This window comes from Grampus griseus (genome assembly GCF_964374135.1).
Source record: "Grampus griseus genome assembly, chromosome: 1".
Classification (NCBI taxonomy): Eukaryota; Metazoa; Chordata; class Mammalia; order Artiodactyla; family Delphinidae; genus Grampus; species Grampus griseus.
The window spans coordinates 123,189,568-123,215,964 of NC_139017.1; the positions used below are offsets into that span (position 1 = coordinate 123,189,568).

The following is a 26,397-nucleotide window of genomic DNA, read 5'->3' on the forward strand; positions in this document are numbered from 1 at the left end:
GAATACAGTGATGAAATTAAGCATCATAAGAAGCCAGCTGTTAAATGGCCTTTCCTGTCATGTGAGGATTACGTGATCTCTATCTTATAGGCAAGGAGAGATATTCAAAGCTTTTAAGATGGTGAATGACATAATCAGATTTGTGTTTTGAAATAATGACCTCAGGGAAATGTGAAGGGAAGATTCATGACTGGGGTTAGAGTAGATCTGAAAGGATTAGAAGGATTTGGAAGCAGTTTAGCTGAGGAGATGAAAGGGACCTGAGTTAAGGCAGCAGAAGTGAGGATGCAGAGGGGATGGCTCGAGAAAAATTTAAATGTGAAATGATTGGATTAGTAACTGATTACTGAGGACGGGGGAGGAATCAGGTCATACATTGGGCAGGGAGTGAATAGTGATTGTTTAGCTTGGACATGTACTGTGGGAATTAGAGCAAGATAAAATCCTTCATTTTCCTTTTCTTTAAGGGCATGAGTTGCAAATAAATGTCCCACATATATCTGTGTTCAGTGGGTCATCTGCTTGTTGGTCTACCTGTATACAATTTACTATGCTGTCTCTACTTATTTGACAGAGTATAAACACATAAATATTACATAAACAAATTTATTACACAAGCACACACTTGGCACTGTGTTAAGTACTTTATACATATTACTTGACATAATACTTTATATTCTTGCTGCTCAGAATGTGTTTTACACAGCAGCAGCATTGGTACAACCTGGGAGTTTGTCAGAAATGTGGACTCCAGACCCACTCCAGACCTATTGAATCAGAATCTGCACTTGGACACACATTAAATAAAGCTTAGAGGTTAAGTAATGTCACACGCTGGTTTCCCTGAGAATTGGAGACAAAGAGAAATTTATGAGAGAGATTCTTGGGATTAATACCAGGGGAAAGAAAGAGGAAAGGAAGGAAGCAGGATTGGACAGATGAAGGTGGGCTATGATGAAGTTTTGAGGAATTCCTCAGCTGACCCTTCAAATAGTATTGAAGTAGCAGGGAAGGGGCCAGGCCTTCAGAGTCTTATTTGATTGATCATTGGATGCAGGTCTCCTGGAATAGGGGTGTAACCCTGCATGAGAAAGTTCGCTCAGCTGAGGCAATTCCTGAAGAGGGTGGAGAGCTGCAAGCAGCATGCCCAGAAGCTGGGGAGTTCATCCAGGAGGATGATGCACGACAGGATATACTACAAGTAACATTCCAAAGTTGTTCCATTAATAAGGGGTGGAGCTAAAATTCAAACTCGTTTTTACCAGAATTCAGACTGCCAAGCCTACCGATTACATTAGCACTTTCTGACTGATGCCTTAATTAACTCAGCTCATATCTCTAGCCCTGGTCCTCCAGTTCCCCATGTGGGCAGAGGGTGAACACAGTCTTAGAACAGGTGAATAGTTGCTAGGCTCGGAACTGGGTACTCTGGGTGAGTCAGGCCATGGGGCTGAGTTTCTCCTCATGCCTAGAAATATGTTCCTTGGAAAAATACTGTCACTTTACTTATATCTCTCCACCCCAAGGAACTATTATGTTACCTTAGCTCATCTCTTCTAATGAGCATAGAAAGAATAATATATATGATTATGTGTCTATGTGTGTGTATATTTCTTTTTTTGTTTCATTACGATGAGAAAATTTCTTTTCTCTTTGAAGCTTCCTGAATTGCTATCTCCAGCAAACTCAATAAATATTTTGGTGTGAAGTTTCTAAATATCTTTTTTTTGGAAGCAAAATAACAATTTGGTGTTTATTTTTATCTTTCTAAAGCCTTACTTTCAAACATCTTATAAAAGCAATAGTAGCCTGGAGTGATAAAGGCCTTTGAGGCCCAATGTCTCAGAGTTCTTGAGGATGCTGAATGTTGCTCCAACATCTCTCTGAACATAGAGGGGCCTACAGATGAGTGGTGGGCAACAAATAAAATGTCGAAGCCATCACAAGCAAAAGAAGATATTGGAGTTTGCTGTTTAGTCATATTTTGGTTGATTGATCTTAGAGTGATGGCCACAAGACAGAGCTCTGTAGCAAACTAATGTTTGATCATTATCTATTTGCTTCTCTGATTTATGAAAAACAGTGGAAAAATGAAAGCCCAGGCTTCCAAAAGTATTTAAAAAGTATATTAGCTTAATGTATTTTGGTACATGAACTAAAAATAAAAAGGAACATGCTTTTTTCCCCTGTGTCTTATGACAGCAGTCCCCAACCATTTTGGCACCAGGGATTCGTTTCGTGGAAGACAATTTTTCCACAGACCGGGGCGGGGGAGGGGGGGATGGTTTTGGGATGATTCAAGAGCATTACATTTATTGTGTACTTTATTTCTATTATTATTACATTGTAATAAATAATGAAACAATTATACAACTCACCATAATGCAGAATCAGTGGGAGCCCTGAGCTTGTTTTCACTTGCCACTCACTGATAGGGTTTTGATATGAGTCTGCAAGCAATCGATTTATTATGATCTCTGTGCAGTCAAACCTCTCTGCTAATGATAATCTGTATTTGCAGCTGCTCCCCAGTGCCAGCATCACTGCCTTAGCTCCACCTCAGATCATCAGGCATTAGATTCTCAACCTGGATCTCTCGCATGCACAGTTCACAGTAGGGTTCGTGCCCCTATGAGAATATAATGTCGCTGCTGATCTGACAGGAGGCGAAGCTCAGGCGGTAATGCCAGCCATGGGGAGCAGCTGTAAATACAGATGAAGCTTCGCTCGCTCACCCACTGCTCACCTCCTGCTGTGTGGCTTGGTTCCTAACAGGCCACTGACTGGTACCGGTCCATGGCCCAGGGGTTGGGGACCTCTGTCTTATAACACTAAATATTTAGGATTAATTATCCTGTGAAACTGTCAGACATGGGCTGAAGACTGCATTCAAGATTAGCCTTTCAAAGTCAAGCATGTCTAGGTAATTGCATAACAACTAACTGCCAGCACTGGACATCCAGGAAACCATGTCTGTTTAGGGCAGGGAGGTGTGGGGTATTCCCACAAGGAGCATCACAAAATGTGGAATTCAAGTGTACTAACTAAAGTGGGAAATCCACTTAAACTTGGCAGTATGTAATAAAAAATCTACTTTTGAAGGAGAAAAAAATAGGCAGCACTGTTTTACAGAAGACTTAACCACTACTTTTCCATTTAAATAATACACTAACTAAGGGATTAGAGGTCTGAGTTGATTTCCAAGGTTGGACTTGGGGAATGGAGTAACTGTGAAAAGTAAGATGAGCCTAATTCTCATTTATACCTTCTATTGATTCTATAGCAACAGAATTTTGGAGCATCAGAGGAACAAAAGCCTCTGGAGCTGGTATGAATTACAGACCCACCATTTACTGGCTGTGTGACCTTGGCCCAGTTACTTACTCTTTCTGTTTCAGTTTCCTCATCTATAACATGGGGTTGGTAATAAATCTGCTTCACAGGGTTGCTGTGAGAATTTGGTGAGTCATTTGTAAAATAGCTAGATAGCGCCTAGCCCATGATGAATGCTATGTAAGTGTTTTTGAATACATGAATACATTGAAGAAGCAGGTATAAACTTTTCCAACTAGACATACATTCTGATTCCTCAGTATTTGCATAAGGGATTGATCACTGTCTTACTTGTTGCCCCAGGGTTAGTACATACCTTGAATATGATACAAATCAGTCTCTGCTATGTGTAGTGGAATACAGATTTGTCTCTCATGTTATATGTGAGCCCCTCAAACAAATATATTCAAGGTCACTGAGTATATTATTTTTGTAACCCTGACATTAACATGGTTTCTAGTTCATAGAGGTATATTGTGGTTTCAAATGGTTTTTGAATAAATCAATAAATAGAAAACATGCATGCTTTTCTGTTTTGCGTTTGTGATGATAGTAGAAATGTATTCCTTTGGTGAGAGGAGAAAGTATTTTTTCCTTAATCTTTTGTCATATTTTCTTCTTTATGTGGTCCCATGCTTGTTCAAAAGAGAATAAGCTTCCTGTTCTTGTTGCTTTTGCAATCATTTAAAAAAATTTAAATGTTAATTCAAACAAGGAATAAGTTTGACTTTGGGAATATACATCTAAATCTCAGTGGCTGAAGAATTATTACACAACCAGCTGCCCTGGCTTCTCAGCCCAATGCAAGGAGTTTAGAGTTGGCTTTCACCAGAGACCCTTGTGGTGGTAGTTGTTGTTGTTGGTGGTGGTGGTGGTGTGTGTGTGTGTACATGCTTATATTCAAGTGCATGTGTTATGAGTGGTAAGAAGCAGTGTTTTATGGAAAGCCATTCTCTCACTGGATGAAAAAGGAATGAATAGTCACACTCAATGAGTTGACTGATAAACCTACTTTTCAGGAGGTATTATTGGATGTTCTGTTAGTTGAGAAGAAAAATCGATTCTAGTTTAACTTTCTATTTTTAACAATTTATGCTCCTTGCCTTTTTCAAAAACTCAAATATGTTCTATTGGAAATCACCTGAACCAAGAGAGAGAGATTTGTATTGTGCAAGAGCTCTAACAATATGAGCAGAAACCATTATCTAGTTACCTACAAGATGGTTGCTTTTGTAAAAGTAAGACTTGGTATTATGTATAGCATTGTTTTTCATTTAACAATATGAAAGTTTCAGCTTTTGAAAAACAGTAAATAGGGAAGGAGATGAAAAATATACACCTAAGAGAACACTAAAAATTTTCATACATTTTACACACCTATAACACTCATAAAAGTTATATGAAATATTAAAAAAAAACAAATTAGTGAAAAACACTTGATGATGGAACACTCCTAACAAATGTTTAACTTTGAAATGAAAACACTGGGATTTAAGATGTAAGATTAATCATTATCAGTTACAATTAATATACAACATAGATGCGAGACAACATGGCATAATAAAAACTTCCATACCCCAGGTAGCACTTGCAATGCATTATTATCCATCCACAGCTCCCTTAAATTTTGTATTTGATCCAGAACTTCAGGCTAGGAGAGGAGTAGGGAGAAAAGAGAGAGGAGAAGAAAACTAAATTAGTCTTTTCTTGTCACAATACAAGATGTAATTTCTTGGATCTGGAACTTTGATTTGGGAATCTAGTGTTAATCCTATAAGAAATTCCAAGTTTAACAGACCTCTTCCAGCACAACTGGTAATCCCTGAGGTAGCCAACCTAGAATTTATGTGGAAACAATCAGAACAACAATAATAAAAGTTAAAATCTATTACTCTCCCTTAACACCCTACAATTATCCTTTGTAGTATTTATTATACTCTACTCTGTCTTCTTCACTAGAGTATAACTTTTTGAAGGGCAGAGTAATGTTTGGTTTTTAATCACTGTATCCTCATATCCCCATTGTTTGCCATGATACTTGGTAAATAGTAGGTTTTTATCATATGTGTGTATTAACACCATACACAAAAACATCTCCCTCCCCTCACCCAGCTCCCAGGCATTACATTACCATGATGTGTTAATAGTATAAACCCACTCTAAGAAAGATAAGAAATCTTTTCATTTACTCAACAAATAATTAGTTGTTGAATAGTGAGGATGCCTACTATGAGAAACACACAGTGCAGGATCCACAGTTATTCAAACTCAGTTCCTGTCTGGAAGTAGCTGATGATCTAATTGGGGAGACAAATGCATATAAACAACTAAAACACAAGGCATCATATGGGAGAAAAGAATAGTAGAAGTAAAGAATAGTAGAGAAGTCCAGAGAAAAAAGAGAGAGAATATAATCAAGGTGTAACCTACAGCACATAATGAAACACTTTAACTCCCTAACTAGAAGCTGTCTCTAGCTTCTATCTCCTGGGCAGCAGACTATATATAGAAGATAGAGGTTGTTATTGCTGCCAGCATCATTTCTTGATTTATGATGACCTCTTGTTGTTTTCTTTTCAGAAATCATCCCCTCCCTCACCCTAAGGCCACCTGCTTCCCTTGAAGTTGAATCCTTTTTACCACTTCAGGGAACTGACAAAGGCCTAAGCTAATTAGTGCATTATCTTCACCTGGCCACAGGGTTTGGCTCAAGGATCCATTCAGAGCAGATAAGAAGAAATGGTTCTCTGACTGGGACTTCTGGGGAAAAGACTTGCTCTTGCCTGCTGGATTTGAAACTGGAAGGGTGCAGTCCTGGGGGCTTCAGGCATGAGGAAAGGGGCAAAGCCTGTTTGAGTTAAAAGATGGATCCTGATGACATCATGTAAGTCTAGAATTAAGCCACACCTGAAGTCAGATTTTTTTGTCTCTTCCAACTGAAAAAATTATCACTGAAAGAAGATACAACCATAGTTTAATAAAATTTGAGACCTAATTAGGAAAGCCAGTGTATTTGATAGAATATTTGTGGAAAAGAATGGAATTGTATCAATGTTACTATTAGACTATTGATAATTGTGGGTCAGTACAATACACTTCAGAGACTTCCAGGACTACTTTGGCAATAGTCTCTGATACCTTTAGCCTGCAATTGCAGTGGAACATGGTACTATTCCTGGGAGAAGTTTCATTTATAACAAGCATCAAAACTTAAAGTTATGACAGGGAAAAAAAGGACTGCATGAGTAAGTGCGGGGGGATACTTTGTGTAGGAAATATTCCACTGTCACTTACATCATAGGGAACAGGTAGTGAACTACTCCATCTCTGTACTGGAAAACATCGGTCACATGATGCAGTTTTTCTAAGCCCAGGCATCATGCAGACTTTAGGAGAAGAGAAAGAGTTGCATACCTGATAAGTTCAACACAACTTTATGTATGTAATAAGATAGAGATTAGTGTATAAACTTGAAACAATGAGCCTTATTCAGGATGGACTAGATTATGCTGTGGTAACAAATTAATCCTGAAATCTCAGTGTCTTAACACAACAGGATTACTTCTTACCCCATGATCTTGTGTTACCTGCAAATCAAGACTTCCAGAAGAGCCAAAGCAGGAACGACTATGGAAAACTAGCCACTGCTCTTAAAGATCTCAGGCTGGAAGTGACACTTATCGCTTCTGCTTATAGCTCATTGTCCAGAACTGTTTATATGGCTAGGACCTAAGTTTAGGGAAGGCTGGGAAATGTAGGAGGAATTCATGGAATATTTGGTGAACACTACTGCCCCTGCCACACAGTGACACCATATGAGAAAAAGAATGACAAGAAGGAATATATAGTACTTTCATAATTTAGTTATCCCTTCATTCAGTAAGTACTTATTAAACAGCTTCTAAGTTCCAGGCACTGCACTAGAGTCATAATGCATGGTATGGTCTCTGCCTTCAAGAAACCCATGGTCTATTTCTTGAGCAAACATACAAAGAACAAATACATGACATTATGGGAATATAAAGAAGGGGGTACCTATATGCTTTAGTATTGAGGGAAACCAGACATGGATTCATGGAGCTGAGATATGAAGGAGCTGGTCAGAAGAGAGGAGAGGAGAGGAAACACATTTTAGCCAGAAGCAGAGTGGTGAGAAACAGCATGGTGTAGGAATGGTAACAACAGGCAGTTTGCTTTACACGATTGTCAAGTTTACAAAGGAGTAAGTAGCAGAAAATGAGGCTAACAAAAGAAGGTGCCGGTCTGTGAAGGCCTCATGTTTTGTTAGGGAGGTGGGACTTTACCTTATGGTCTAGAAGCATAAAAACTTTCTAAAGGAAAGTGATTTTGGCAGATCAATGTTTTATATGTATCACTCTATCCTGGTGGAAAAAAGAAACAAAGAAACCAGAAAAGCTTATTAGGACTAGTAATAAAAGAGATAATGAGGAATAAAGATAAGTTGGGTTCAGAAAACGCTTAGAAGATGCATGGCCCCCAGTTTCCCAGTACTTAGTAGTGCCACCAATGGAGGTGCAGAATTTGGAGGTAGGAGCAGATTTATGAAAGAGACTGAATTTAGTTTTGATCATGATTAGCTTTAGGTTCCTGTGAGACACAGGTGGAGATGTCCAGAAATCAGGTGGCTATTAAAATCTGAAGCTTAAGGAATAGGTCTGTGCTAAGGTTGTACGACTTAGGCATTTTGTGGAAATAGAAACCCATGTGGATGAGCTCCCTACGGGGAATGTGAAGGGACTCAGAGGTGCAGGTGACCGAGGAAGGAGCCCTGTGGAACACTAACACTTGAAAGTTGAAAACAGGAAGTGCTGCTGTTAAAGCCCATTAACAATTCCCAAGAAATAAAAATAGGATCTTGGTAATAAAATAAGTTCTAACCTTTTTTTCCTTTGTACTTCGTCTAGTTTCACTTGCTCATAGGGTGTCGGGTGAAGAGGCCTTGCCCCCCGTACTTCAGACTGGAGTTCCTCGTGCAAAATAGCTGAGCCCAACACCTCAGCTCTAGGCCGTGTGCAGAAGTGCTGTGCATGATACCGAAATCCAAGATGGCGGCAGTGGGCCATGTGCAGAGACGCTGTACCCAGCACTGCGATCTGGAGTGACTGCTGGAAGCAGCACAGCTGCACCAGACCCAGGAGAACGCTGCCCCTGCCCTGTTGAGGACACCCCTATGAAGCAGCCCAGCCCGTAGTCCGTAGGGAAGAACTTGTGCTCTAGGGCACGAGCTTGCACCTCTCCATTCTCTGATCAAAGAATAAAGCTTTCCTTTGCTTCGGAACCGAACTCAGTCTCATTCTATTGGCACAAGCAACACCAAGCAGAAGGACCCTTGTTGGGGCCCGACTCGAAAGGGTCAGTAACAGAAGGGCAAACTACAGAAGAAGGCAAGAAGAAATGGAGTCCAGAGGAGTTTAAAGGGTTATTAAAGTCCAATGAACAGAATTGTGTTAGGAATAAGTAAGTGAACAAGAGTATCATACACTGGAGAACTGTCCAGTAAAATAAGAAATGAAGATGTCCACTCAATTTTGGAAATAGCAGCATGCTGGTAACCTTACTGATAGCCATTTCATGTGATAACTGTATTATAGTGGGTTGAAGATAAATGAGGCAAATAAATGCGGGCAATACAGATAGAGTATTCTTTGTAAAGTTTGGATGAGAGGTGAGGAGAGAAGTTGTGGGACTAGGTAGAAATTGAGGAAGTTGAGAAAAAAGAAAGCTGATAGGAAGACACTAGCAAAGAGGAACAGATTAAGGACAGACAAAATGGTATAAAATTAATGGAGTAAATTCCAAGAGGTGACAAAAAAAGATGGGACTGATAGCACAAAAAGAGGGTCTGCCCTTGAATAGAAGTGAGACACCTCATTTACTGAGACTCAAGGGAAGGTAGTAAGGTTGATGTGGTTGTAGGTGGGCATGGTGGGGGAAGGCTGGAAGTTGAGAGGGAGCATGTCTGAAGGTCTCAAATTCTCTTAATGAAGTAAGGAGCAAGGTAATCTGTCGAGCTGGCAGGGCAAGAATTTTCTATACGAAGAGCATTTTGGGAGAATGGTTCATACTGGAATCGTTGGAGGGGAATCAAAGAGGAAATTAAGGGCAATCAAAAGAGCTCTATCGGGCTTTCCTGGTGGCGCAGTGGTTGAGAGTCCGCCTGCCGATGCAGGGGACACGGATTCGTGCCCCGGTCCGGGAGGATCCCACATGCCGCGGAGTGGCTGGGCCCGTGAGCCGTGGCCGCTGAGCCTGTGCGTCCGGAGCCTGTGCTCCGCAACGCGAGAGGCCACAACAGTGAGAGGCCCGCGTACAGCAAAAAAAAAAAAAAAAAAAAAAAAAAAAAGCTCTATCAATGGTAACTATTTTAACTTTTGGGGGAGCCAGGTGGGAAACTGACAGTCTAGGAAAAAACAGAAGAAATAGGAGATTTCAGGTTTCCATGAGGTCAAAGAGGAGTATAGTAAGAGTGACAGATTGAGAGAAGTAGAAGGATAAAAAATTAGAATGAGAGAGCAAAAGTTCAGAGTTTAAGATTTCTGAAGTAGTTCCAGGCAATGAAAAAATTCAAGCTTGTAACCCTGGGTAGTATGACATCTTGGTGTGTGTGGGCAGGGGAGGACGCTGTGGGAACATAAGGTCTTGCATGATCTCTGAGGATTTGGGTAACCTTTGGTGGACTGCATAGTTTGCTCCCTTGTCTGTGTTACACAAAGTGGCAGATAAAACTGATCAATTATACCTTTAAAATACCTCTCACAACAGGTTCTACTGGGGACCCTAACATCTAAGACAACTAGGAGAGGGATTACTGCTGCTAACCTATATTTCTACTTTATTTCAAAAGTTCTCATTTAATTTATTTAATAATATAATAAGGTAATAAGAGTCCTCCTTTACAGATGAAGAATCTGATAATCATTTTGTGGGGAAAATGAGAATAGTTTGATGAGGGTTGCATAACTGCAGCTGGGATTATTGCTCAAGTCTCCTGGCTCCAAAAATGACATCATCTTACAGCTTAAGACTGAAATTCTGAAATAATGAAGAATGCTTGTGATCACAAACGCCCAATAAAGAAAGTAAAGCATATGCTGGATTTCTAAAAAAAGATAATATTTTTATTACTGGATGTTATAATAAAATATGTCACAGAGGAAATTTCAGCAACTTTCTAATAAAAACAGAGACAAAATGTATTCAGCAGATCAATACATAACCTTGCTGAAACAACATGAAGATGCAATGACGTCTCATGACCAATAGACAATTTTAAAGTGGATCTCGGAGCTAAACTAAATGGCTTACACCCAACCAAACACATAAATTGCCTTTTTTCATACCGCTTAATTTCATTCTCAAAGTCAATTGTTTGTATTAAAAATGAGTGAATTAAATCAAGAATGGCTTGGCATATTCAATGCTGATGAAGGTGCTGTGAGCTGGGCACTCACATAAACTGCTTTGATGATTATAAATTCGTTTGGTCTTTTAGGAAAACATTTTCTAATATGTATCAGTTCTCAAAAGTCTTCACATTTGCTTCGGGGCAACTATCTTACTGAAATCATCTGAAATATGGAAAAATCTTATTGCAGAAAAATTTCATTGTAGAATAATTAATAATATTAAAAAGTTGGTCACGCTTTAAATAAACTACAGCATAAGGAAAGAGATAACCAAATTATGATAAAATATGTTGGTATAGCATACAAAAATGAAAATGAATTATCTATATTTTTATGTAAGATATACCCTGCAAAAAAGAGCGAATGAAAAACAAGTTTAGAAAATTTGTATAGCACAAATCAATTGAACATAAATTTTAAAAAGTTATATATTTATGAATACATAAACATACAGTAAAAATAAGAATATATAGAATCGATGCACACCAAATTAAAAAACAGTAATTGTTCTGGGATTGGAGTAAGAGTAGGAAGGAGAATATAAAAGATTTCTACTTGATCTACGGTGTTTTATTTCTTTACAAAAGAAATCTAACTCAAATACAAAAAATAGTTAACATTTGTTCCTTTTGGTTGGCAGGTGTTTAATATATTACTTTAAAATTTTTATATTTGTTTTCATTTTTAAAACATTAGAAAAATTATGATGGAATAATGATTAATTTTTTTCTTCATTTGCATTTCTTCTGTATTTTCCAAATTTCCTACAGTATATAGGCATTAATTTAATAAAACATTAGAGAACATTTCAGTGTCTTGTCTTACATTTACACTTACCTAAACCACTGTAGAATTATCTTTGAAGTGATCTTATTTTTATTAGCTGAAATGAGCTAAGAAAAGGGTTACATCAGTTTTAACAAAAATAGAACATATATTTTCCATGACTACAATAAATTCAAATAACTCCTGTCATGTATATGCAGTTTTATTCTGTTCTCTTGATATGACTATATGTGTTACTTTTATTCCACTAATTTCGATAATAGAGTTTGATTATATTTATCTATACACCTATTAAATTTTTTCTTCCAATAAGTTTAAGAGAAATGTTCACTGAAAAACATAACATCTGACATTTATCTAATTTTATCAAAATTAAACTAGGAAACTTTAAAATTTAAAAAGAGAACTTTACATTTGAAATGTCTTAAAATTGTTGAGATTACCTGGCAGATACTGTAATAACAAAACTTTGTTATTCCCAGAAACTATGCAGAACTGGAAGGCAACAGTATGGAACCTGCTTCAAAATGCTGACAAATACACTAGAAAGTGGTTTCTCAAATCAATAAGTGTAAAATAACCAACGCAAATTTAAAAAATTATATTCTCCAATCAAAATGACCCAATTATGATATTTCATTGAGATGTTTCAGTTATTATAGTTTTTCTAAATTTTGAGATCAATACTTTAAAGTATTATTATTTTTTTTTACTTTTACCATTTTTGTTTGATAACGTTAGAGTTTGCAATTTGCCGAGGAAACATGACTACATTTTAAGAAAATTTCCCTCATTTTCCTTCAATTTTTTATTTAATAATACACTTAGCTTATTACCAGCTCTATGGCTCTCACAACTGGGAAATCTTTTATTTATGAATTCCATGGTGCACTGTGGAAACTCTTTCTGATACACAAAATAACTAAAACTGTTCAACTCTTGATGACAAGCCTACTTGTTCATTCTCTCAATTGTTCTGTCCTACATGCCTTTAGATTGTTTAACTTCTTCAGTTAATTTCTTTGGAGATAAAAACGTTAGCTCCGTTACGGAAATTACATTCTGGTGTTTCACGTTTCCTAGGCTGGGTCCTACAAAATGTTATTAACAACTGGACAAGGGAAGCAATTCTGGTTTCATGCTTTCCAATTTAATGTACTACCCTCTACCTAGATTGCAAGCTTTGATGACCTTGTCTCAATCTAAATTTAAGGGTGAAAACTGTATAACAAATACATTCTTGTCTCATAATTTGAATTGGTCTTCTTGCCTTTCTTCTCCAAAGAACTGCAGCTACTTCCTTCCTCCGCCCTCTGTCTACACTGCAGCCAGTAGGCCATTTCATTATGTCCACTCTTGCTTGAAACAGTTTTTCCATTATCCAAAGAATACAAGGCCCACATACCTTGACCATATCAGACAAAATGACCTTCATCTGACCTTTGTTTACTTCTCAGCCTTTTCTTTCACAGCACCCTCAGTTAAACGTGAGCCTCAAGGAAAACCCAACTGTTTGCTGTTCTCAAAGGCATCAAGTTTTATCTTGCAGTCTGGTCTTTGCGAATGTTGTTCTTAAAGCCTGTTCACCTGATCCCTGACTGGGTTAAGAATCCTTCCTCCTGTGTTGGTGTCCCTACTGTAGCACTTTGCAAGTTACATTGTAAGATCTTTGAAGCAGGAAACTGAATCGTGTTCACCTCTGTATCTCCAATTCCTTCCATGGTAATTTGTGCATGCTAGTGCTTCAAAATTTCCATCTGAATTGAACAAAACAATCTATATTCATAATCAGTCTTTTCCTCTACATTATCTCAGTAACTCCCTCCCAAGTTCCCACTTAAAGTTTGTCATCACAAGTATATGTATCACTTTTGAAGTCTCAATTGCAAATATACCACTGGCTGACCATAATCTCCTATACTTCCAGTTCACTTACTCCAGTACCCTAGAACTCCCTAGCAGAAGTTATTGATATGATAGATCACTGATATGCTAAATTTACTTTTATTTGCCTATCTTTCTTTCCTTACCACACGGAGATTCATGATAAACATTCCATCATTATAAACAGTTTCCCTCAAACATCTCTCAGCAGATGTGTCCTCTTTCCTTCTGTCACATTTGCCTAGATGAACTTAGTGTTTGTTGAATCCAACTTTCCGCCTTTTCTGCTACTGCACCAGGATTAGTTGAAGAAAATCACACTTTGTTTGACTGGTTTTACTGTAAATTCATGACAAGTACCTGAAATGTGGACTGAATACTGACAGGCGACCCTATTACTTTTCCCTGAGAAGTTACTTTTCAACTCTCTGAGACTATTATAGTTCTTCAATCTTGAATCCTCCTCTTACCCCAGGTTATAACTTAGCCTATAGTTCTCTGAAACAAATGAACAAGCAAACACACCATCTGAGGTGGATTTATTCCAAAGGTAATGAAGCTTAAGTTTCAGGCCTCCCACACGCATGGCTAGAAAAATTTGCAGAGGAATATATTTTAAAAACAATTAGTTAATATTCCTGTTGTTTGCTACATTGACTTTCCCTGCATCATAGTTCCTTGGGTGCAATGTGGCACAATTGGAATTGTGTTTAGTTGAAGCTGAGTTGGGGATACATTTAGTTTGGATTTAGTGCATTATGTTTATGTGTTTTGTAGTCACTTCTGGAGTTTTCTTTCACTAAGCACCTCTGGCTCTCCCAAATTTGTATCCCCTTTTGTCCATTTGAGATCTGGATCATATCTCTTCCATCTTTTCTTGTCTTTGCAGGGATCCAGGCCGGGAGTAATCTTTTTTCCAACACACATCAATCTCTGTCTCTACTAGGTGGCCTCCAGCCACATTCAAACATGCTTTAGTTTGTCTCATTGCCTGTATAGTCCCTTCCAGCTACTTTTCCATTTGTTTGGTCTTCTTCGCAGACACTTTAGAAAAAGTTTGGCCACGATTTACCTTTGCTTTCTTATGTCCCATTTACCCTTCAAGCCACTCTGATGTGTCCCTGAAAACTGCTCTTGTGCAGTTTTAGGGCTGGGGTCCCTAAAATACGGCTACATGAGTCAGACTTTTAGCTGCTAAAGTCAGACAATAAAGGATAAGTAGCAAATCAGGGGAAAAAAAACAATCTTAAATGTAAAAATGAAAAACTTATATTAAAGACTGATTAAAGAAAATTTTATAGTTATAAGTATTTTCAGGATACAGAAAAATATTTGCGGTTGCCAGTGCAATTTTAAATTCTAGAATTGTTAGGTGATATATGGATGTTCATTAGTGAAAATTATAATTATGGTAAACTATAATTTCTATGTTATACCTATTTTCTCTCTCTCTTATTAATGTTTGAAATGTTGAAAATACAGACATATACTTTTAGATACACTATATTCTATAATTTACAATTCCTATGAGCTAATCTATGAAAATATCTAAAATTGTTTTATTTCCTCTGTATCAGATAAATATTTTTTCCAATATAGTTATTTTACTGAATGAAAAACAAACCTGAGTCACTATTTTTTTTATTTATTGCTGTTAGTCAAGCCCACCCCATAATGTGGATTAATTTATAATAGCAGTGAGAAATATTTTTTAATGAAACTGCTAAGATGTACATAAGAATCTATGTATAGCATTAGTTCTATTTTTTATAGATACTGGAAAAATTCTTTTTATTTTAGTACTTGATGATAACATTATTGGATTTTATTTATTTAATACAGTGAAAGTTAGTTTATCTGGCAAACCAATAACCTGAAATCTCTTTAAACTCTTAGTTCCACACTCATTACTGTAAGCCTCTGGAGCAGGGCTTACATCCCTGAATCCCTAACACTTAGCAGTGCACTTGTTGCAAAAATGTCAGCAATGAGCCTTGAAGGTCAAACAGATGTACTGCAAAACTGATTTACTTTCTGAATCATAAAAGACTACTTCTATTCAGAGTGATTTCAATGTAATTCAGAATTTAAATGCTTTGAAAATCAGTAATCAATATCTGGTGTATAAGTAATTAGTTTTCTATTAAGTATATAATGCCCAATTACTTGAACAAAAAATAACAGAGAAATTATGTCACCAATCTGTTAAACAGTAAGAAATGCAGCAAATAAGAAACTGGATTGTCAAGTATGCATACATATCTTTTCTGCTTGAAACCCAGTAAATGATAAGGCAGATCATTATGCCTTACATCAGTGGAAGTTAGAACCTATATTAAAAATTGTAAATCTTTCAATGTGAAGATCATTTTGTTAAGTGTTTGGTAGCAAGAGTAGCTCATTAGAGGTAGGCAAGAACAGAGTCAAGACAAGACCCATTCATATTTGGGTTCCAAAGTCATCCTGTCTTCAATTTGTAGAAATTAGGAAATGCTAAAAATGAGTCAACACCATTATATCCCTACCACTTAGCTTTATGCTTAATAAACATGTGTTAACTGAAAAAAAGAAAAAAAATAGTATTATCTATCAGTAGAAGCCTTTAACCATGCTGCATTTTAGTGTTCCCATTAGAGAAGTGGAAACACTTGTATCAATACTTATCCTACTTTACTTCACTACATAGTAATGGCATTTACATCAATAAAATCTTGTGTTACACATCATAAGCTTTTAAACTGTATTGTGAGAAATATAAATACTTTAAAACATTATTAGAGCTCCATGGGTTATTTTAAATAGAATTTTAGTTATTAAGTGTGCATATTTTAATTTTATTACCCTTAACATATTATAGTTTGTTTTATTTATTACTCCTGAATATGTTGTCCTCTACATTTACAATACATTCTAATATTTACTATTCACTTATACATTTATTCTCAATTAAAAATCAGATCAGAACATAAGAGATATAAATATTGCTGCATATTTACTATGTTTGTTTGACCATATCTCACATAAAACAATATGAACTGGTAAAGAAAATTTATATCATTCTACAACATCTATCCCTAAACTTGTTTACTCTAATACTTATAATCTTAATAATAATAATAAACAACTAAATCTAGCAACTTATAATACTTCTCATTATTAGTATTAAAACTTGGAATATTTATTTGTAAGTATTCTAACTGGCCGTTTCTGAACATTTAACAAGTACTTACCGAGCACCAAGCTCATGTCCAGTACTCTGTTATGGGATATAGGTGCATGTGCAAGTGCGGAAGGGAAAACTCAAGAGTATTGTGATATGATTTTAACATCTCATTGTTTCTACATTTGCTTTAAAACACTTTAAAAGTCTTGGTTTTATTTTTTTCTGCACAAATTCTATCATGTGAACTATACCAATACATTTTATATTTTTTAATAGTTTCACATAACAGTTGAATGAGCTGTTCGCCAGGGTATATATCTGTCAATAGGGTTCTACATCAATATACCCAAATTATTCTTATGGTACTGTGCTGATTTCTTTATTAATTCCCATTTGAGAGCTAATTGCTGCTATGTAATTTAGTAAAATTATACTATTTATTGGTGCAATCTACAAGGATCAAGGTTATGTAATTTGAAATTACATGCTCGATTATTTTGCTTGTCACTATAAAAAATATGGTACATTTTATCAGACAAATCTTTCTTTTATATTGCAAATGAGCAATGAGGTTATAACTCAAATCAATTTGTACTGTATCAACTTTAAATGAGAAATTTCCTTACCTATGTAATCTTGCCTACTATTTATATTCTAGAACTCCCTGAGCTATCATCACATACTTACACCTTACCTACCTAGCTTTCCACCCTCACTCTTGTTACTCCCTCTCAATCTATATTGCAGTCACTCATCATGTTCTTTTCTACTATCCCTTCTGCCCAAAGTGCTTTTCCTCCTTTTCTTTGCCTGGCTAATTTCCACTCATCCTTCAGATTTCAGTTCAAGATCACTCCTTGAGGAAAGTCTTTGTATGGCCAAACTCCATTAGATGATCCTCAACACTTGTCATGGCTGGAATTTTATATTTCTGAATGCATTTGATTAATATTTGCTTTCTTCACTAGACTATCAACTCCACAAGGGCAGGGACTATCTCTGTTTTCACTTTATTTTGGATACTGGGAGTCTGACAGAGTGATCAGTAAATATATTCATCCAACAGATTTGACTGACCACTTAACATACTTCAAGCACTGTGCTTAGCGTGGGGGATATGACGGAGAATAAAACAAAGTCATAGAGCTACATTCATTCATCCAAGAATGAAAGAATGAATGAATGAATAACTTGTTGATACTAATTTTCCCATATCAACCTCTCTTCCATGTAAGAATGAACCTTTCAATTTGTGTCATGCACATTGTGCTTTACCATTAACATTTTATGTACAGTGCTTTGCAAGTAGTAGATTGCTAATAACCATTTGCCAACTTGATGAATAAACTCGTGTCCCACTGGATTAATTGCAGATGTATAGGTCAAGGCTGGCTATGTCACAGGAACAAAGGAATATATTTTAACTGCAAATTTATTATCTTTTTTGTAACAAGTTATTCTTTTCTTCATGTGTGAACAGAATGATTTCTTAAATTTTTGCCTATCATTATTATGGTTATTTAATGTTCAAATTCATATTAGTGAGTCAATAAGGAATACTGCTAAAACATGAATTCCTACAAACATGATGTGAAAAAAAGTTTCTCAGGTTTCCACTTGTAACATATGCTATGGTCTATTTTTTTCTTTTTCATATGGAGTTGTGAACAGATGTTTGGGCAGGTTAATTCTGTACTAAATCTTGTACTTCTATATGTGCCGTGCTGGCCAAGTCAGCACTGTAGCTCTCTCGTTGGTCATTAATCACCTCAAAACCACTTATTTTTGCCATTATTAAATTAAAATGAAAATGAGAGTTCTGCTAACAAAAGCTTATTTTATACAGTGGGGAAGCAGCCTCATCTCTCATTCCTCTGCCATGAGAACGTTTACTCTTGTTACACTAATCTAATAATAAACCCTCAGCACGCTTGTGTTTCCTCATCTCTATCTATTCTTGTGATGATATCAATCTCTTGGCCAGGGTGCTCTCATCCCTCCCCACCCATCCAAAATCAGCTCATTCTTCATGGCCCAGCAACTTCTGTGCCTCAGGGAAAGCTAAAATTACATCAGTCATCCCATTAACATACGTCAGCTCCACAGCGTTTGAGTTTCTATGTTCAAACAGCTAGGCCATATACTTAGGGAAAATACAAAGATTAGGTAGTCACATGTCTTTCCCTTATGATGTTATAGTTTAAGAGAGAAAAAAGGTCAGCATTCACTCAATAAATACTTATTAACTGGTGACCATTTTAAAATTTGCTGTGGATAAGAATCATCTGAAGAGTTTGATAAAATGTAGATTCTTGGGCTCCTTATGAAACCCACTGAATCAGAATTTCTGAGAGTGTGACCCAGAAGTCAAAAATTTTAACAAGTGTTGATGGTAATTTGAACATGCTTCTCTACTATACATGGCTTGCATAGGGCGGTTACTAAGATGAATGAACAGATTCTCTGCCCTCAAGGAGCTCACATTCTAGTTAGGGCAGGTGGTTAATCACAATGCAAATGAAATATTATGTAATTATTACATTAAAAACTAGAATAGGCTTGTAAGCCAGTTTCAGGGACCATAGGGGATGGAAAGAATCAATAGTACTGGATGCACTGAAACTACAAGTTAGCCTCACTGGGTTCTGAGGAATTAAAATCCCTTTAAGACAATATTCATCAGGAAGTAGAGGAGGTAGAAGGAAAGGTTGTTCTCTGTGACCATGCATCTACATAGATAGGGACAAGTATGACATAAGAAAGAAAGTAATGGGGGCAGTGGAGGTCTCCTTAGAGAGGCATTTATAGGAGGGAAAGATTATTTCTAGCTAGTAACATAAGGACATTTTTGAGGAGGTGCTGCATTGGAGGTGGGTCTTGAGGAAGGGTAAGGTGTACAAACTATAATATAGACATGAGCATGAAGGAAAGCAAGGATATTACAGAAGGAAGAATTAGTACAAGCAGGGACACAGAAGAAGGAAAGCAAGCTGAAGGCAGGGAGAATAGCAAGCAGTTTAATTTGGCTTAGAAAAGGGTATGAGAAGGATAACTTTCTCATAGTTGTGGATTTAGGGAAACACTCTAGGAAGGTAAACCAGACCAATCTTAGGGAACCTTGAGTACTAGACCTCAGAGTAGCATTTACTCTTTGGACAACTTATTTGACACAATATATGTTACTTTTTATACCTTGTCTCCCCAACAAGCCTATATTTTCCTTGAAGGCATGGGCATGTTTCACGTTTCCTTCAAAATCCCTCAGAATGTAGCACAACGTCTAGCATACAGCAGGAGTTCAAAAAATTTGTGTTGACTGATTAGGAGAGATTGTTTTTGTTCTCAGAAGGAGAGCTTTCGTAGCATGCAGGAGGGCTATGTACCACTGGGGTTTTCTTCACTCTGTTGGTACCATGTTAAGCATATGAGAAGACTGTCACCGTTGACAATCACAGAGGTCATGCTGTGAGTATGTGGAGGTGTCTAAAAATGAATAATGCAAGTTTAGCCCATTGGGAACTTTACTACAGATGCATGTTCTTTTTCATTTTCTGCACATTAACTGAAAGTATTTTCTTAAATTTGTAAAAATGTGTACCTGGAATGGAAATAAATAGTAATGACTACCCTGTAAAACAACTGTTGGAATATTTAAAAAGTAATGACGGTTGTTTTGGGCTACACATTTAAGGAAGAAACCTTTTATATTGTTTTGTTTTGTTGGGCTTTGTTTTGTTCTTTAGAGTTAAAGAACTGGCTCTCAAATTCTTCATGGACTATACGGCTGTTGAAGAGGGTTGTGAGATGTTTCTTCAGGAAAAGTCACGATAGCTAATCCACCCCCATAACAAATCCATATGGCCAAGATGTTCAGTAAATACACCCAGACAAAACATAAATATTTAGTGAAAACCTACTACATGTTTGAAAATGGTCTAGGTTCTTGTATATGCTGGTGAACAAGGGGAACAAATTCCCTAATTTTGTGAAACAAATTCTAATAAGATCTAGTAGTTTGGTGCAATTGTTCCAACAGCAACAATAGCAATAATTAGCTATATTATACAATATTTTAAAGTTTGTAAAACTTTTACATATCTGTTGTGTTATTTTTCACAATTCTCTTCCTTTCTGATTTTCCATACAATTTTCTTCTATTTTTATCTATTTCCATAGGGTCTATTATGCCAGTGATTCTCAAATCTCTATTGCTAGCTCAGACACCTTTACTAAATTCCAGATCTATATTTCTAACTATGTTTTAGACATTTTCACCTATGTTTTCCAAAGGTTATTCAAACTCAATGTGTTCAGATCTTCCATCTTCTCGTATTCAACCTCCTCTCTTCCTGTGTTCCTTTTATTTCAATTAATAACAGCATTACCCACTAAATCATCCCTATTACAACTAGAAGCAACAGATCTGATTCTTTCTCCCTTTTATCCATCTTCCCCTTTCTGTCATTTCTTTATTTTCTTGAATCCATGGATTTTTTTTCTTCATTTCTTCTGTCTTCACATCTTAGTTCTGGTTATATAATTCGTTTCCTAAACTATTATAGTAATTTTCACTTATCACTGTGCTTAATCTGTTCTTATTAAAGTTCTAGCTCCTATCACAATTTCTAACACAGAGTAGGTTATAAATTTTAAAAAAATTGTTGATTTAGTGATAATTTGTCCTTCAGATCAGGGGTAAATTTTAAAATGTAGGCTTAAACATATTATTCTCCTACATAAAAATTTTCAGGCTGTCATTCATGAGATAATACCAAATTCTTAGCATGACATTCAAAGACTCTAGTGCTTTTACTTCAGTTCATTTTTCTAATCTTACCTCCTTTTATCCTACAAAAGTACCTGTATGCCAACCATATCTAACCACTTAAAGCTCTCTAAACCTACTCTTCTGTTTCATCCATCTGTAACTTCCATGAGCTGTTCTCTCTCCCCTACTTACCTTTCAAGTCTTTCTTTACCTTGAACCTCTGTCTTTCACTCTGAAAGTCACTCTTCAGTTCTCCTGTCTTATTTTCTATCTATCTATGCATCTACCTTTGTCTCTTAATTGTGTTGCTATCATTTGCATTTCTCTTATTAGGCTTGAATTTCTGAAAGGTAAAGTTTATGTCTTTTCATCTTTGTATCCTCAGTGCTTGCAGAGTACCTGCATAAATGTAGTGTAAACGTATGGTGAATGAATAAACAGCAAGTTGATTCAGATGTCAAAATGGGTTTATCTCTTATTTTTCCTGAAGTTTCACTGAAGCAAAAAAAACAGAAACAAAACTGAAAACAAATAAAGGGGAAAAAATGCTGCTGCTAGTAAACAGGAAATGGTAAAACTAAGAAGCCAGAAACTTAGAGAATTTTGTAGAAGATACAAAGTAAATCCAATTATGTTTAAAAAATCCAGTGCCAATCACCTGTGACTTAATACAAACCAAAAGGAGTCCCTCTGGGAAGTCAGAATTACTTGGTTTCTCTAACAAGTTCTAAAAGTTTGTGTAAATTAGTACTGGTTTTGAGAGGGGAAACTTGCAGCATCTATTAAAATTAAATATGCATAGCTAGTGATACAGCATTTCTGCCTCTAAGAAGCCATTCTTTGCAAGTATTTGCATTTGTATGTGAAGAGTTGGTCACTGCATAATTAAAATAGCAAGATATTGGAAACAACATACATGTCCATCAATGGGTTACAGATTAAATAAATAATGTGACACCCACCATAGGAAACCACATATAACTTTTAGAGAAGAATAAAAGATGTGCAATGCCCATGATACATTCTTAAAGTGAAAAAAATGCATATGCGTGTGCATGTGCACATTTGTAAATGCATAGAAAAAAAGTGGGATGACAGACATTGAATTTTATCTACCTCTGGGGAGTGCTAAGGGGGATTTTTCTCTTTTTCCTTTTTCACTTCTATATCACAATCACTTTTATAACTAAAGAGCAATATAAACAGTTTAACAATTTAAACAAAAAAAAATTTTCAGACATGGAATAGGAGGGGCTGAGAGCAAAACCGGCCATAGTTAGTCCATAAGGAACAAGGACTTCTAGGTGGTCAGGATTAGTACTTAGAGTTATTTCATTATCTAGGACTGCTCATTACAGATCTGGCCCATTGCCTTCTAATATGAATAGTAGGGCCAGTTAGAGAAGGAGGCAGTATTCCAGCTAACTTCAGGTTGGCACGACAAAAGCAGCAGTGAAGTTCCACTATGTGTTTATCCTCATTAGTAATTCTTCCTCCACATCTTGCCAGCAAGGACAGCTTTAGGCCCTAGGAATCCCCTAACAATGGCTAGAAGAGATGGTGGGTTGAGAGAACTCAACTAGAGCACCTCACAACAGGTAGCTGACCACAGCATTGATTATTCAGGCATGGATTGTGCGTTGGACATTTGTCACCTAAAGAAGGGCCCTCTGCTGCCATCCACCTTTCCTGAAGGACCCAAATGATATCTACTTCTTTGTCTACCTGCTTGCTCACTCACCAGAGACAGTATATAGTATCCTGCTTGAGGAGAGTGAAGTAGGGGAAGGGAACCAGAACCATATGAGACAGAATTATTTTATAGTTGGAGAGGTTCAGTGCTATGCTTATCTCTGGGGCCTATAAGTCTGACACTGACTCTTGGCTGAGATAAGGGCAGTGGGATAATTAATGATTTATAATGCACTAAAGTTTGAAACTGCCCTGGTGGTACCCACTGCTGGTTTATTAGGACTTATGCCTGGCATTACAAGTCAGATAGTCTGGCTTGGCTATATGTACAGAAGGCCATGAAAGACACTACTGGAGACTTTTAGGATGCCTTCTGAAACTAAGATTTATCATACAAATCTTGGTGATTTTATCCAGAGAGGCAGCATGTCGTGTGTGAATAATGATTTTGGGAAGCTGTACTTGGAAGGCTCTTGGGCCCCTGATGTTTGCCTGCATTCTGTTTCTACTGCTTTACTGTATAATTTACATTTATTGAAAACCTTATGTGAGAATTCTCTGTGGAGTCTCACAAATCCTTTCAATTATCTGTGTTGTAATTTTTGCAAGAACCTTGAATAAAATATAGCTGTAGTAGTTTTTTAATGCTGCATAACAAATTACTGAAAATGTAGCTGCTTAAACCAACACTCACTTATTAATTCAAGTAGGTCAGAAATCAGGGCATGATGTAGTTGTGTTCTCTGCTTAGGGTCTCAAAAGGCTAAGATGGTGGTATTGGCTAGACTGCATTATCATCTGGAGCTTGGCATCCTCTTGCAAACTCACATAGATGTGGCAGGATTCAGTTCTTTGGGGTTGTATGAAGGACGTCCTTGTTTCCTTGCTTTTTGTCAGCTACTTTCTTGTTGGGGTAGCTCTCAGGCCTAGAGAGGCCTATATTCCTTGACTATGGCTCCTTTCAAGGGCCCTCTCACACTTTCAATCTCTTTAATTAAGAAGAGTCCATTCCCTTTTAAAGGATAACCTAATTAGGTCAGATTCATGCAAGATAATCTCTCTATTTAAGGCCATCTGATTTGGTATTTTAATTATATCTGCAAAATCCCAGTAGCACTTATATTAGTGTTTGATTGAATAACTGAGAGAAGACCTCTGTATTCCAGAGGGTGCAGATCTTGGGGGCCATCTTAGAATTCTGCCTTCCTCCACTGCTCCCAATTGTTAATTGAGTTTATTAATACAGACCATAGCATTGTGTTCCATGGAGCCACAGGAAGTAGAAGAAGACTCTTGGGTATGAGAGCACTCCTTTATTTTACCAGGACAATCCTACTTGTATCTATTGTACAAAATTACAGTCTGTAGAAATTACAGCTATTATATTTTGTTCATACTTTTTCTTTTGGTAATCACATCTAGCCTCATAATTTTAAATTGTACATGTATACTTGTATTTCTTTCTTTCTTTCTTTTTTTATGGCCTCACTGCACAGCTTGCAGGATCTTAGTTCCCCAACCAGGGATTGAACCTGGACCTCAGCAGTGAAAGCACAGAGTCCTAACAACTGGACCTCCAGGGAATTCCCTATACTGGTATTTATTTATTTATTTATTTATTTTTTATGTGGCAGACAGCATTTTTATTTTATTTATTTATTATTTTTTTAATATTTTTGCGGTACGTGGGCCTATCACTGCTGTGGCCTCTCCCGTTGCGGAGCACAGGCTCCGGATGCGCAGTCTCAGTGGCCATGGCTCACGGGCCTACTCGCTCCGCGGCATGTGGGATCTTCCCGGACCGGGGCACGAACCCGCGTCCCCTGAATCGGCAGGCAGACTCTCAACCACTGCGCCACCAGGGAAGCCCTATACTGGTATTTCTTAAATGTATTGATCTGGCCTGAACTTCTGACCAGACTCATAGTTAACTGCCTTCTTGACATCTCCATTTGGATACATAATAGGCATATCAAACTTAAGATTTCCAGAATAAAACTGATATTTCCCTCTAAAATTACATCTCTTGTCCTTCGAATATCTAGTTGGCTGATTGGTAAAGGTCCTCCCCTATACAAAGCTAGTCTGTACAAAATGGGAAACGTAGGTGTTTTTCAAATGTGCAGACACCAAAATCAAGTGTCATAGAACATTAAGAAACATGGAATGGCCCAAAGAAAGGAACAAAATAAATCTCCAAAAACCAACACTAAAGAAGTAGAGACACATGGATTACCTGATAAAGAATTAAAAATACCCATCATAAAAATGTTCAACAAACTTAGGAAAATGATACATGAAAAAACGAGTAGAAAATTAATTTAAAAACCCAGAAACTTTTGAGGTGAAAAACACGGTAGCTGAACTGGAAAATTCACTAGGATTATTCAACAGCTGACTTGATCAAGCAGAAAAAAAGATGAGACATTTGAAATTATGCAATCAGAGGAGAAAAAGGAAAAAAAAAATAAAAAAAGTGAAGAAAGCTCAAGGGACTTATGGAATACTGTAAAATGTATCAATATATGCATTATGAAAATTCTAGAAGAAGAAGAGAGAGACAAGGGCAGAAAGCTTTTTTAAAGAAATAATGGTTGAAAACTTCCCAAATCTGGTGAAGGAAGTGCACATTCAAATTCAAGAAGCCTATAGTTAAAAACACTGTACTGAACACTTAAAAATTTGTTAAGAGGTTAAATCTCATGTTTGCACTTTTTTTTGCCACAGTCAAACAAGCAAACAAACAAAACCCCTGCATCTTGTATAGTATTCTACTCAGAAGTAGAAATGTCATCTTTCAGTTGCTTAGTCTCAAATCTTAAACTCATCCTTAACTACTCTCCCTCTCATCCCTGACATCCCATCTGTCAACAAATCCTATTGCTTCTACTGAGGCAGGTTTCCTCTAAACTTAATGAAGTTCAAACTTTCAAGCCCCTTACTTGCATGAACTCCTTTCCAGATCCTGGGAGGCAGCCTGGCAAAGTGTTCACATGGCCATATGTTTTTGTGCAATTTGCACAAATCTTTTTTAAGGTTAAAAAATTAAAACATAATTCACATATGATACATTTTACCCTTTTAGAATATAAAACTGAGTGATTTTTAGAGTATTTACAAAGTTGTTTGACTACCATAACTATATAATTCTAGATCATTTTCATCACCCCCTCTTCCAAAAAAACCCATACTCATTCTTTCCATTCTTCCCTCCTCCCCAGACCCTGCAACTACTAATCTACTTTCTGTCTCTGTGAATTTGTCTATTCTGAACAGTTCATATAGCTGTAATCATATAACACATGGCTTTTGTTTCTAGCTTCTTTCATTTAGCATGATGTTTT

At 36.7% G+C, this 26,397-nt stretch overlaps 1 protein-coding gene across 3 annotated transcripts in view; it reads right to left on the reverse strand.

Moving 5' to 3' along the window:
• LRRC7 (leucine rich repeat containing 7) overlaps window positions 1–26,397 on the reverse strand; it is a gene marked incomplete at both ends in the record, with an annotated part of 383,893 nt that overhangs the window by 134,805 nt on the left and 222,691 nt on the right. For all 3 annotated transcript variants that reach the window (XM_082676819.1, XM_082676818.1, XM_082676817.1), the window contains one exon: window positions 4,910–4,984. In XM_082676819.1, the coding sequence (XP_082532945.1) occupies window positions 4,910–4,984 (75 nt within the window). The remainder of the gene's footprint in view (window positions 1–4,909; window positions 4,985–26,397) is intronic.